The 15,343-nt window shown below is 36.9% G+C and overlaps 1 protein-coding gene across 3 annotated transcripts in view; it reads left to right on the top strand.

Moving 5' to 3' along the window:
* LOC139748680 (cadherin-AgCad1-like) overlaps positions 1–15,343 on the top strand; it is a 305,223-nt gene that overhangs the window by 247,937 nt on the left and 41,943 nt on the right. For all 3 annotated transcript variants that reach the window (XM_071661965.1, XM_071661968.1, XM_071661967.1), the window contains 3 exons: positions 4,291–4,400; positions 5,708–5,871; positions 10,246–10,381. In XM_071661965.1, coding sequence (XP_071518066.1) covers positions 4,291–4,400; positions 5,708–5,871; positions 10,246–10,381 — 410 coding nt within the window. The remainder of the gene's footprint in view (positions 1–4,290; positions 4,401–5,707; positions 5,872–10,245; positions 10,382–15,343) is intronic.

Here is a 15,343-nt window from a genome sequence, read left to right as displayed (position 1 = left end):
TAATGTTCATTTCTAAAAGAAAAGAAAGTAATGATAGTGGGATATTGAATCAGTCTGATGAGAATGCCATCACAGATATTTATGGAAGTAACTGAAATGATATTTCAACAGTAGATGAAATAAAACTCAGGACTGGGACCAGATGGATTTCCAATTATTTCCCTTAAAAAGAAGAAGAGATTAACAAAAAAAAAGTTGATGCTCATGAGGTGGCAGGGCCTTGGAGAAAGTATAGTACAATTATCTATTTATTTATCCCATTAAGGGGTGGTGATGGCAAAAAAGTCTCCACTTATCCTTGTCCTTACAGGCCTCCCTTCATGGGTGTATCAAGGGGAAATAGCACTTATGACAAGCACTGAAATTGCTCCCCTGGCTTGATTGAAAATGTACATAAAGTATATGAAAATAAATGCAGTGCAATTATAAACTGTTAAAGAGTTAGGCCAAACTTAGATTTATATAAACTCTTAAAGACTTAAAAGTTAAAGACTTATTTGATCAAAATTGTAATGTAGAAGCGGTAATGCAACAGATAGTAGCAAAATGTTACTATAGTTGAAAAGTAGGCAAGTTTCCTTTTTATCACAATGGAATGTTAATCGGGTAGCATATGTCAAAAAGCAAACCTGATGAGTGGCGCCTCCCTTCAAGTGGCACCCAGGGCACCTGTCCTACCTGCCGTACCCTGAATATGCCACTGTAATTATTACCTTCAATTTTTGGTATTTTTCTCAGAAAATAAGATTTCCTTTCAAAACTCATTATAAGAAGTATTTTTCATGGTGAATACAAATCCGGTGTTAACGTTTAGTCCTCAAAATGACACCTAATTAAGCTGTTAAATGAAGTAAGTTTTAGAATATTTCAGTTACTTTGCATTGTATTTACTGAGTATGTATCGGTAACTGAGAGCATTATGATATAGTTTTCATGACTACTTCAAGTATAGAAGTGTTTGAATATCTTGTCTTTAAATTTTGAAACAAGAAGTTTTTTTGAACAAAAAAATCTCTTAAACTATTCATCTTCAATTTTTGGTATTTTTCTCAGAAAATAGATTTCCTTTTAAAAACTCATTATAAGAAGTATTTTTCCTGCTGAATACAAATCTGGTGTTAGAATATCATTTGGTCATCTTTATGACATTCAGCAAAGCTGTTAAATGAAGTCAGTTTTATAATATATTCTGCTCCTTTGCATCGTATTTACTGGGTATGTATCGGTAATTGATTGATATATTTTCCATGATTATTTCAAGTATAGAAGTGTTTGAATATTTTATCTTTCAATTTTGAAACAAAAAGTTTTTGGAGCCCAAAAAAATACCTTCAATTTCTGGCATTTTTCTCAGAAAAATAGATTTCCTTTAAAATCTCATTATGAGAAGTATATTTTATGATGAATACAAATCTGATGTTAGAATATTTTTTAGTTGTCTTCATGACATTCAATTACACTGGTAAATTAATTCATTTTCAAATATTTTTTTATCCTTTGCATCGTATTTACTGGGTATGTATCGGTGACAAAGAGCTTTATGATATTTAAAGTATAGAAGTGTTTGAATATCTTATCCTTCAATTCTAAAACAAAAAGTTCTTTTTTTGAGTTAAAAAAATACCCTGAACTATTAACCTTCAATTTTGGCATTTTTCTTAGAAAAATAGACTTCCTTTAAAAACTCATTATAAGAAGTATTTTTCATGCTGAATACAAATCTGGTATTGAAATATCAATTAGTCGTCTTTATGACATTCATTGAAGCTGTTAAATGAAGTTAATTTTAAAATATTTTCTACTTTGCATCATGTTTACTGGGTATGTATCAGTAACTGAGAGCATTATGATATATTTTCCGTGATTATTTCAAGTGTAGAAGTGTTTGAATATCTTATCTTTTAATTTTGAAACAAAAAGTTTTTGGAGCTAAAAAATACCCTGAACTATTATTACCTTCAACTTCTGGTATTTTTCTCAGAAAAATAAATTTTCTTTAAAAACTCCTTATAAGAAGTAATTTTCATTCTGAATACAAATATGGTGTTACAGTGATATTTAGTCCTCTTATGACACTCAATTCAACTGTTAGATTGAGTCAATTTTAAAATATTTCTCTTATTTTGCATCGTATTTACTGAGCATGTACCAGTAACTGATAGCATTATGATATATTTTTCATGATTATTTCAAGTATAGAAGTGTTTGAATATCTTATCTTTCAGATTTGAAACAAAAAGCTTTTGGTGCCAAGAAATACTTTCAGTTTTTGGTATTTTTCACAGAAAAATACGATTCCTTTTAAAACTCATTATAAGAAGTGTTTTGCCTGCTGAATACCAATCTGGTGTTAAAATATCACTCAGTCATCTTCATGACATTCATTTAAGCTGTTAAATTAAGCCAACTTTAAAATGTTTTCTGCTCCTTTGCTTCGTATGTAATGGTTATGTCGGTAACTGAGAGCATTGTGATATATTTTCCATGATTTTTCAAGTATATAAGTGTTTGAATATCTTATCTTTCAATTTTGAAACAAAAAGATTTTGGAGCTAAAAAATACTCATTACTATAACCTTCAATTTTTGGTATTTTTCTCAGAAAAATAGATTTCCTTTAAAAACTCATTATAAGAAATATTTATCATTCTAAATACAAATATGGTTTTACAGTGACATTAATTCCTCTTGATGACACTCAATTCAACTGTTAAATTTAGTCAATTTTAAAGTATTTTTCTTATTTTGCATTGTATTTACTGAGCATGTACCGGTAACTGATAGCATTATGATATATTTTTCATGATTATTTCAAGTATGGAAGTGTTTGAATATCTTATCCTTTAATTTTAAACAAAAAGTTTTTGGTGCCAAAATGTACCTTGAACTATTACCTTCAATTCTTTCTCAGAAAAAAAGGTTTCCTTTAAAAACTCATCATAAGAAGTATACTTCATGCCAAATACAAATATGGTGTTAAGATAACAATTAGTCCTCCTTATGACACCAAATTAAGCTATTAAAATAAGTCAATTTTAAAGTATTTCTGCTCCATTGCATCATATTTAATGAGTATGTATCGGTAAATAAGAGCATTATGATATACTTTTCATGGTTATTTCAAGTATAGAGGTGTAAGAATATCTTATCTTTCTGTTTTGAAACAAAAAGTATTTTTAGCTAAAAAATTTATGTAACTTAAAGTTAAAGACGTATTTGATCATAATTGTAATGTAGAAGCAGTAATGCAACTGAGAGTAGCAAAATATTTCTATAGTTGAAAAGTAGGCCAATTTCTTTTTATCTCACAAAACCAAATTGTTAAAAATGACACTTGGGTAGCATATGTCAAAAAACAAACCTGTTGAGTGGCGCCCCCCTTCAAGTGGCGCCCAGGGCACCTGCCCTACCTGCCATACCTTAGATATGCCAATGCCTCCCTTGTATACTCCATTCCATGCATTTTACCACCATTTCTTTACCTCCAGTACTTTGCCATTCTGTTTCTCCATGTCTTCCTCTCACACCAACCCCTGTAATCAGATTATTGTACATTCCTTGTAAACTTCCTGTCTTGCTTTCCTTCCATATGCTCAAACCACCTCAGAGTATTATGTTTCACTCACTTTACCACTTCACATTTTGTTCCCTTTGCATTCACTTCCATACCAAATCACTCAGGTATCCCCCATTTCTTTCTTCATTCCATCTAGTCACCCTCTCACATAGCTAATTTCCACAGCTTAGATTTTTGACCTTAGTGATTCATCCTAAGTCCATGACCAATGTGTCATCAATGCACAAGAGTTGTTTTAAGCTTCTTGCAAAACAGATTATACCTGTAAGTTTGATTTTACATGTGATTAAAATCTTTGAATGCTAAAATCTTTGAGTGAGTGATCAAGAAGAATGTGATGAGACAGTCATTAATAACTACATGAATTAAGGGCATTATGGTTAAGTGTGTGGCAGAAGTATGCACTACAGCCACTGATGTATCATCAAAGCATTACATCTCTACAAAGACTTGCTGAAGTTGTTGAATTAAGAAGAAATATCCTCTAAGTGACCAAACTTCTTTCTTTCAGTGTGGCATGGTACCAGTTGGGTTATTGTGTAATGGAAAACCCCATAGTTTACATGTGTGGGTATGTGTACTACAAGTCAAAAGCCCCTACTGTAGAATAATTGTAGCTATGTTAAATGTTCCCATCAAAATATTATGTCATAAGGCCTCTAAAGATAAACTTTATTCAGTTTTGGTGATTATAGTTAATTTTGTATGTTGCAGTTGATAACAACCATACAACCCAGGCTAAAGTATATGAAATTTCGATGGACTTCCAACTGTATGTTTACTTTAGAAATGACTACCAAATTGTACAGCAAAAGGAAAAGCAAGTAAGTGTAGCTGACTTTTTTGTAAGTATGGAGAATGTTTAGCAAATGATGATTAAAAGATAATTTGTGTTTATGTCCTGTTAGGTAATTGGCAGTGTGGAAATTATAGGTAGTACAGGTACACTACCGATTTTCAGGCACTCTTAGTTCCAAAGCCTTGCCGAATTTACCATTTTGCCGGACCAGCCGTGGTCACGTAATAATACTTCATCAACACGCCTCTGACCCACTAATTATACATCTCCCATGTGTCTAAAGTATTACCATGGGACTGCTAGAAATTTGAATTAAACAAATATTAAGTGTAAATTAGATAAATAAATGAAATACATAATACACCTGCTCAGGACTGAGGTGCTCGTCAGGTACGATTTTCGCAAATTTGTCCACATACTTGGCAGCTCCTTTGTGGTTTGCAGACCTCTTTTCTCCGTATACTTTATTCATGGAAATTCCATGACGCTTCTTGAATCTTTGAATTCATCCTTCACTATAGTCATGCTCATGTTGTAATTTAAGTTCTCCATGGAACAACTTAACTTGGTCCATTATCATACTACCTGTCAGGTCCACTCCATCACTCCGACATTGTCAAAACCATTCCATCATCACTTGATCATGCTCAGTACTCTTACCATCTTTCATAGCTTTTCTAATTGTCATTTGGTTCTTGGAAATGCTGTTTGCATAGAATTTCAAAATTTTCTCCCTTTGCTTCTTTATATCATAAACAGTTGATGAACCAGTACTGTAGATGTACACAGCTTATACACTTAAACACCACTGTCCATTTTTTTCAACAGTTCTACTTTATTTTGGATCGATATGGACAGGTGTTTATGTTTAACACCACGACTGACACTCTCATATATCTCAGAAGCCATAGCTAGGGTTAAATTAAAGCAAAATAAGCTAAGAATCTCACAGAATTGCAGTATCACCACCAACAAGAGCAGTGTAAAGAATGTAAATAAGTGCGCCCTACACACAATGCCAAATGTGGCTGTGCAGTAAACTAGTGTGGTGGCTGCTGTAATTTCAAGTTCCCTCACGTAATTTTGTTTGGATTAAAGGAGGTGCCGAACCATCAGTTGCTGGAAAATCGGTGGTGTACCTGTAATTTGTTTTTTGTGAAAATGGTGATGTGTAGAGAAAGCAAAAATTATACTCCTAGATATTTATCATTAACCATATGTTTGATAAATAAAGAACAGATATTAATGTGATATAACATTGCAGTAGATTTGATTGTTAAAGAAAAATGGTATTAAACATATAGAACAGTGATCTCCTTGGTGCATCCACAGGTTTCTAATACTTTTACCATGGTGTATGGGTATCCATGTATCATAGATACAATAGCACAGAGCCAGAATGATTTAGGGGAGAACATTGATGGTGAGACTACTGTTGTTATGCACTTCATCAATGACAGGGAGAATGCTCCTGTCTCCGTTGATGATATTCTTGAGTAAGTTGAATAGTAATTAAAATTTTTCAGCTTGTACATAATGAAATAATATTCCTGTAAAATGGATTGATCATATGAATCTGTCTGAAACTTGTCTCAGAGGGCCACTTGGAAAAAAAAGGAAATACATATTTATGAGAGTTGCTATAGACTTTGCTATAGACTTTAGAGAAAACAACATTTACAGAACTGAAGAAGCTATGATTCTAATTTGTCATCTGGGAAGACTGATTGCATGGGAGAAGTTGCCCGCATCAAACAGAAAATGTAGTGGAAAAACTGAAAAAGTCTGTTAAATTTGAAAAGTAAACATAGTACATCTAGAAATATCTTGAAAAATTACAAAGCCCAAAAACACTACAAGCCTTTAATGGTCTGTTTCATTGCTTTATTAAGCAAAATTCTCAGTCTACCATGTTTATTCCTGTTGCAGAATCATATAAGTATTCATCGTCTTTCATTAACAATGACATCCTCAATTTTGGTACAGTTATCCTTGTATATTAAAGAAAAATAGCTGTAATTTTATCAAATCATAGTGCTAAGTCTTTTGTGATTACCTGTTGCCTTACTTCTGTCAGTTTCTGATATCTTGGTATCTGTGATTACATTTTCATCATTATGGTTGAGCAGTTCATCAAATGCTCTCTCTGTCTTTGTCTCTGTCTGTTTGTCTCTATGTGTGTGTGTGTCTGTCTGTCTGTCTCTGTCTGTCTGCCTGTCTGTCTGTCTGTCTGTCTCTGTCTGTCTGTCTGTCTGTCTGTCTCTGTCTGTCTGTCTGTCTGTCTGTCTGTCTGTCTGTCTGTCTGTCTGTCTGTCTGTCTGTCTGTCTGTCTGTCTGTCTGTCTGTCTGTCTCTCTCTCTCTCTCTCTCTCTCTCTCTCTCTCTCTCTCTCTCTCTCTCTCTCTCTCTCTCTCTCTCTCTCTCTCTGTCTCTCTCTCTCTCTCTCTCTCTCTCTCTCTCTCTCTCTCTCTCTCTCTCTCTCTCTCTCTCTCTCTCTCTCAAGCTGGAAACTGTATTGTTTTGTATTGGCCTTTTAACGTCTTGCATATTTCCTGGGGTCACTTTTATATTTTTCCCTGCTTAAATATTCCATTGCTCCATGCATCATTTGATGTGTTATGTAGCTATTGCTCCATGTATGACATGTATAATTGGCTTTTGCTATCACTAGCCACCTACCACCATAGCTGAAAAGCATATCATGCATTTCAGCCACCCTCATATTGTCATAGAGAGTGTTCATTTTTTATTTTGGTATATCCAGATGTGTGTAACTACTTGTTACATTTAGAATAAAAAAATCTGTAGTAAAGTAATAGTGTTTGTAATATTTTTAAGAGTATCTGGTGTTGGAGATAAGTTGCTAGAAGCAGTGAAACGTTTTTACCAAGGATGTAAGGCCCTGTGTACGAGAAGGAAGAAAGGAGGTGATTGGTTGCCAGTGAATGTTGGTCTGTGGTAGGGGTGTGTGATGTCCCCATGGTTGTTTGATTTGTTTATGGATGGGGTAGTTAGGGAGGTAAATGCAAGAGTTTTGAAGAGAGAGGCAAGGAAGCAGTCCGTTGGGATGAGAGAACCTGGGAAGTGAGTCAGTTGTTGGTCGCTGATGATACAGTGCTGGTGGCTGATTTAGGTGAGAAACTGCAGAAGTTGGTGACTGAGTTTGGAAAAGTGTGTGTAAAGAGAAATTTGAGAGTGAATGTGAATAAAAGCAAGGTTATTAGGTTTAGTAGGGTTGAAGGAGAAGTTAATTGGAATTTAACTTTGAATGGAGAAGAATTGGAAGAAGTGAAGTGTTTTAGATATCTGGGAGTGGATTTAGCAGTGAATGGAAGCATGGAAGTGGAAGTGAGTTACAGGGTGGGGTAAGGGGCGAAGGTTATGGGAGCGATGAAGAATGTATGGAAGGAGAGATCAATATCTCAGAGAGCAAAAGTGGGTATGTTTGAAGGTATAGTAGTTCCAGCAATGTTATATGGTTGCGAGGCATGGCTGTAGATAGGATTGTGTGGAGGAGGGTGGATGTGTTGGAAATGAAATGTTTGAGGACAAGATGTGGTGTGAGGTGGTTTGATTGGGTAAGATAATGAAAGGGTAAGAGAGATGTGTGGAAATAAAAAGTGTGGTTGAGAGAGCAGAAGGGGGTGTGTTGAAATGGCTTAGGCATATGGAAAGAATGAATGAGGAAAGATTGACAAAGAGAATATATGTGTCAGAGGTGGAGGGAATAAGGAGAAGAAGGGAGACCTAATCGGAGGTGGAAGGATGGAATGAAAAACATTTTGAGCAATTGGATGAGAGGTGTGCAAGCAATAGAGTCAATTGGAATGATGTATAAGGGGGTCAACGTTCTGTCAATGAACTGATCCAGGGCATGTGAAATGTCTCGGGTAAAAAATGGAAAGGTCTGTGGGGCCTAGATGTGGATAGGGAGCTGTGGTTTCGGTGCATTACACATGACAGCTAGAGATGTTGTTTCCCACATCAGCAAGGTAGCACCAGGGAACAAATGAATATTGGCCCATCCACTCATACACACACACACACACACACACACACACACACACACATATATTCTTTCACACATATTCATCACCTCCTGTGCTAGCGAGGTAGCGTTAAGGACAGAGGATTGAGCCTAAGAAGGAAAACCCTCAGTTGGCCCCCTTCTTTGTTCCTTCTTTTGGAAAAGTAAAAACTGGATGGGAAGATTTCCAGCCCCCCACTCCCTCCCCTTTTAGTTGCCTTTTACAACACGCAGGGAACACATGGGAAGTATTTTTTTTCCCTATCCCTAGGGTGATAAAAGAAACAAATAGCTTTAGTAATACTACACCTTTCACACAGAAATTCATTGTGAGGGGTATTGACTATCATGACTTGGGAGGATATGGAAAGATTTCTTTCTCTCCTTATACTGAAAACTGTGCTCTTATTTTATAGATACTTTTATTTCAAACACAGGCGCAGCATTTATTGGTGAATAACATGATATATAAGTAGAAATATTACACCTTTCATACTAAATATATGTATGGGGAGGATAATGGAAATGTTTGTGTGGAAACATTCTAGGTCATTGCATATCTGTACCAAAGTCCTCTATTACCCTAAGATTACACTAAAAAGAGTAAGTTCAATAACACATAAGTGTGGGGAGATCAAGTGGCTGGCATGAATGAAAATAACCTAGATTTTACAAATCATCTGTATCTACATTCTCCATTATCCATGGATTTCATGAAGAAAATTAAGCATTTTCTTCCACAGGAGCAAATTCACTGGGTATGCATCTCTGTCCTTTCGTAGTCCACCACTAAACCTGTCTCATCAATCACTGATTTTCTCATATTTTTCATGTTGTTCTTTACCCTCCTCACTAACTGATTCATATCATGATTGTTCTTCCCAATAACTCAACACCCTACATACTGTCAACTGGGTCACTGCATATGCTTGAGCTTCAGGGATGACCACAAATTCGTGATGGTGGTCGTAGGGGTATTGAAGTCGTGGGGGGACTAAGAGGGGTAGGAGTGGGTGGCTGGAAATCCTACCTTCCTGTATTACTTTCCAGAAGAAGGAACAGAGAAAGGAGCCAAGAGAGGAATTTTCCCTCCAAGGCTCATTCATCTGTTCTGACACTACCTCGTTCATGCTGGAAATGGTGAGCATGTATGAAAAAAATGTATTTAATATCTTCTATGGATTTTTTTTGTGTTTCTCAAGTCTTCCATTGATTTTTGTTCTGTTTTTCCTTGGTTAGTACTTCAATTTTGTTTTTCAATGCAGAGATATTTTAATTCCATTGTTTTATGGATTATTGTAGTTATTGACCTGTTACTTATTTTCTCTGGTGTTGAATCCCCAATCTTCTTTTGATTTTTCTTTACATGTTTTCTACCAAAGAGGGTTTCAGCTATTGCAAGTAGTATTTTTAGGCCTGTAGTGTTTTTGGTCTTTAATTTAGGGAGCTAAGTTAAGGGGATAAGCTAGTAGCTAAAATTAACCTCACTAGAATAGAGAAGAAAGTAGGGAGATATACTTTGTAAGCTGCATAGATACGTAATTGAAAATACTTAATCTAGTATTAGTAGAGAACAAACATAGGAAGTGGTGTTATGCTTATTTACCCTGGCCATCTTTTTGGGAATTTTCAAGTATTTATCCATTAATTCTTAATCTGATATCCAGTTTGTTTCCTACTTTTCTGTTACTTATTCATATTTATTTTTTGAAGTTATTCCAGATGGTTCTCTGAGTAAATTTAGAATTGATTTTTCTACACTGTACCCAGAAAGAATACCTTCCTACTTCACATTATGCTTACTATTTGATCTAATTTATTTACCAGTGTTTCACTTTCTTAAGGGCCACTACAAGTGATCAAGTTATTAGTGAACTGCTGAAGAGACTGAATGACATTGGTCTCAATCTGAAGTCTGTTGGACCCCTTTCTACAGGAAATGACATAAACTATTCAGCCCAACAAATACTTGTATTGGAAGTAAGAAACTTAAGCTAGAAGCATTCTAATCTGTCATATTATCATAAATAAGAGAATGTTAAGTATTATTAAAGTAATGTAGACCTTTGTATGTAAGTATTTTGGTAATTAAGTCAAATTGATAAAGTATGGTACTACATTTATACTGATTTTTAGCATTTTTTTTCCAATACTTATTTTGATGTTATATGATAAACATTATAACTAAAATGACAAGTAATTATGAGCCCAGGTATGTTTGTTCTTTAAATAATTTTTCCTTGTTTGATTCTTCTGTTGGAATTACAGGATGAAGACAGTGTTGAATAAAGCTTTAGCACTCTTGTGCCATTGTAGTGAGCTTAGGAGCTTCAGATCTGCTTCAAGACTGGAATGTATGATATCTAAGACTATCCATCTTATGTCACATTATGGTATTGTGTTCAGGATAGGGTGGTTTATATGTCATACTTCTTAGATATCTTATTTATCACTTCCATACTGTAAAGTATGGTAGTAGTAGGTAGGTAGGCAATGACCAAGGAGGTATATTACCAGTACTACCCATCAGGGTATCAGGAGGGTTAGTGACAATCTGCTCACTGAGCCAGCACTTTAATGGTTGTCATTTTGCATTCCTTTGACCCAGGTAGCTGTCTTTACTTTCTGCCTCCGTCATATGTAACACTTGACAACACTTAACTTACGAAGCTCATTCTTCATAACTCTAGATTTTTCTGTGGTGAACGCTGTGCACTAGCTACGCCTTTTGGCAAAATGGTAGGAGCAGTAGATAGTAGTAGTGGGTAGAAACATTTAGGCAGGATTATTAAGTAGAAACATTAGGTAGAAGTAGTAGATAGGAGCATTAGATAGAAGTAGTCATTAGGAACATTAAGTAGGAGCCTCTGCAAACACTGCACTAAACTTGCCCTCTGCTAGTGGCCTGTTAAGGGTGAGGCAATAAAGGCTAAGAAGCAACACTGGAATGCTTTATCTCGGAAAGCAAAAATGGGTATGTTTGAAGGAATAGTGGTTCCAGCAATGTTGTATGGTTGCGAAGCGTGGGCTATGGATAGAGTTGTGCGCAGGAGGATGGATGTGCTGGAAATGAGATGTTTGAGGACAATGTGTGGTGTGAGGTGGTTTGATCGAGTAAGTAACGTAAGGGTAAGAGAGATGTGTGGAAATAAAAAGAGCGTGGTTGAGAGAGCAGACGAGGGTGTTTTGAAATGGTTTGGGCACATGGAGAGAATGAGTGAGGAAAGATTGACCAAGAGGATATATGTGTCGGAGGTGGAGGGAACGAGGAGAAGTGGGAGACTAAATTGGAGGTGGAAAGATGGAGTGAAAAAGATTTTGTGTGATCGGGGCCTGAACATGCAGGAGGGTGAAAGGAGGGCAAGGAATAGAGTGAATTGGATCGATGTGGTATACTGGATTGACGTGCTGTCAGTGGATTGAATCAGGGCATGTGAAGCGTCTGGGGTAAACCATGGAAAGCTGTGTAGGTATGTATATTTGCATGTGTGGATGTATGTATATACATGTGTATGGGGATGGGTTGGGCCATTTCTTTCGTCTGTTTCCTTGCGCTACCTCGCAAATGCAGGAGAAAGCGACAAAGCAAAAAAAATATATATATATATATATATATATATATATATATATATATATATATATATATATATATATATATATATATATATAAAATATATATAAAAAAATATATATATATATATATATATATATATATATATATATATATATATATATATATATATATATATATATATATTGTCTCCTGTGTTTGCGAGGTAGCGCAAGGAAACAGACGAAAGAAATGGCCCAACCCACCCCCATACATATGTATATATATACACGTCCATACACGCAAATATACATACCTATACATCACAATGTACACATATATATACACACACAGACACATACATATATACCCATGCACACAATTCACACTGTCTGCCTTTATTCATTCCCATCGCCACCTCGCCACACATGGAATACCATCCCCCTCCCCCCTCATGTGTGCGAGGTAGTGCTAGGAAAAGACAACAAAGGCCCCATTCGTTCACACTCAGTCTCTAGCTGTCATGCAATAATGCCCGAAACCACAGCTCCCTTTCCACATCCAGGACCCACACAACTTTCCATGGTTTACCCCAGTCGCTTCACATGCCCTGATTCAATCCACTGACAGCACGTCAACCCCGGTATACCACATCGATCCAATTCTCTCTATTCCTTGCCCGCCTTTCACCCTCCTGCATGATCAGGCCCCGATCACTATATAGAAGTAAAGTCAGGGGTTAGTGAGAGGACAAGAGCAAGGGAAGGAGTAGCACTACTCCTGAAACAGGAGTGGTGGGAGTATGTGACAGAATGTAAGAAAGTAGACTCTAGATTGATATGGGTAAAACTGAGAGTGGATGGAGAAAGATGGGTGATTATTAGTGCATATGCACCTTGGCATGAGAAGAAAGATAATGAGAGGCAAGTGTTTTGGGAGCAGCTGAATGAGTGTGTTAGTAGTTTTGATGCATGAGACCGGGTTATAGTGATAGGTGATTTGAATGCAAAGGTGAGTAATGTGGCAGGTGAGGGAATTATTGGTGTACATGGGGTGTTCAGTGTTGTAAATGGAAATGGTGAAGAGCTTGTAGATTTATGTGCTGAAAAAGGACTGGTGATTGGGAATACCTGGTTTAAAAAGAGAGATATACATAAGTATACGTATGTAAGTAGGAGAGATGGCCAGAGAGCGTTATTGGATTACGTGTTAATTGATAGGCGTGCGAAAGAGAGACTTTTGGATGTTAATGTGCTGAGAGGTGCAACTGAAGGGATGTCTGATCATTATGTTGTGGAGGCGAAGGTGAAGATTTGTATGGGTTTTCAGAAAAGAAGAGAGAATGTTGGGGTGAAGAGAGTGGTGAGAGTAAGTGAGCTTGGGAAGGAGACTTGTGTGAGGAAGTACCAGGAGAGACTGAGTACAGAATGGAAAAAGATGAGAACAAAGGAGGTAAGAGGAGTGGGGGAGGAATGGGATGTATTTAGGGAAGCAGTGATGGCTTGCGCAAAAGATGCTTGTGGCATGAAAAGCGTGGGAGGTGGGCAGATTAGAAAGGGTAGTGAGTGTTGGGATGAAGAAGTAAGATTATTAGTGAAAGAGAAGAGAGAGGCATCTGGATGATTTTTGCAGGGAAATAATGCAAATGAGTGGGAGATTTATAGAAGAAAGAGGCAGGAGGTCAAGAGAAAGGTGCAAGAGGTGAGAAAGAGGGCAAATGAGAGTTGGGGTGAGAGAGTATCATTAAATTTTAGGGAGAATAAAAAGATGTTCTGGAAGGAGGTAAATAAAGTGTGTAAGACAAGGGAGCAAATGGGAACTTTAGTGAAGGGGGCTAATGGGGAGGTGATAACAAGTAGTGGTAATGTGAGAAGGAGATGGAGTGAGTATTTTGAAGGTTTGTTGAATGTGTTTGATGATAGAGTGGCAGATATAGGGTGTTTTGGTCGAGGTGGTGTGCAAAGTGAGAGGGTTAGGGAAGATGATTTGGTAAACAGAGAAGAGGTAGTAAAAGCTTTGCGGAAGATGAAAGCCGGCAAGGCAGCAGGTTTGGATGGTATTGCAGTGGAATTTACTAAAAAAGGGGGTGGCTGTATTGTTGACTGGTTGGTAAGGTTATTTAATGTATGTATGATTCATTGTGAGGTGCCTGAGGATTGGCGGAATGCTTGCATAGTGCCATTGTACAAAGGCAAAGGGGATAAGAGTGAGTGCTCAAATTACAGAGGTAGAAGTTTGTTGAGTATTCCTGGTAAACTAAATGGGAGGGTATTGATTGAGAGGGTGAAGGCATGTACAGAGCATCAGATTGGGGAAGAGCAGTGTGGTTTCATAAGTGGTACAGGATGTGTGGATCAGGTGTTTGCTTTGAAGAATGTATGTGAGAAATACTTAGAAAAACAAATGGATTTGTATGTAGCATTTATGGATCTGGAGAAGGCATATGATAGAGTTGATAGAGATGCTCTGTGGAAGGTATTAAGAATATATGGTGTGGGAGGCAAGTTGTTAGAAGCAGTGAAAAGTTTTTATCGAGGATGTAAGGCATGTGTACGTGTAGGAAGAGAGGAAAGTGATTGGTTCTCAGTGAATGTAGGTTTGCGGCAGGGGTGTGTGATGTCTCCATGGTTGTTTAATTTGTTTGTGGATGGGGTTGTTAGGGAGGTGAATGCAAGAGTTTTGGAAAGAGGGGCAAGTATGCAGTCTGTTGTGGATGAGAGAGCTTTGGAAGTGAATCAGTTGTTGTTCGCTGATGATACAGAGCTGGTGGCTGATTTATGTGAGAAAGTGCAGAAGCTGGTGACTGAGTTTGGTAAAGTGTGTGAAAGAAGAAAGTTGAGAATAAATGTGAATAAGAGCAAGGTTATTACGTACAGTTGGGTTTAGGGTCACGTCAATTGGGAGGTAAGTTTGAATGGAGAAAAGCTGGAGGAAGTTAAGTGTTTTAGATATCTGGGAGTGGATCTGGCAGCGGATGGAACCATGGAAGCGGAAGTGAATTATAGGGTGGGGGAGGGGGCGAAAGTTCTGAGGGCCTTGAAGAATGTGTGGAAGTCGAGAACATTATCTCGGAAAGCAAAAATGGGTATGTTTGAAGGAACAGTGGTTCCAACAATGTTGTATGGTTGCAAGGCGTGGGCTATGGATAGAGTTGTGCGCAGGAGGGTGGATGTGCTGGAAATGAGATGTTTGAGGACAATATGTGGTGTGAAGTGGTTTCATCGAGTAAGTAATGTAAGGGTAAGAGAGATGTGTGGTAATAAAAAGAGTGTGGTTGAGAGAGCAGAAGAGGGTGTTTTGAAATGGTTTGGTCACATGGAGAGAATGAGTGAGGAAAAATTGACAAAGAGGATATATTTGTCAGAGGTGGAGGGAACAAGGAGAAGTGGGAC

The sequence above is a fragment of the Panulirus ornatus genome, chromosome 5 (assembly GCF_036320965.1).
Source record: "Panulirus ornatus isolate Po-2019 chromosome 5, ASM3632096v1, whole genome shotgun sequence".
Classification (NCBI taxonomy): domain Eukaryota; kingdom Metazoa; phylum Arthropoda; class Malacostraca; order Decapoda; family Palinuridae; genus Panulirus; species Panulirus ornatus.
Note: the sequence above shows the minus strand (reverse complement) of the source record. Positions and strands in the feature narration are given on the sequence as shown.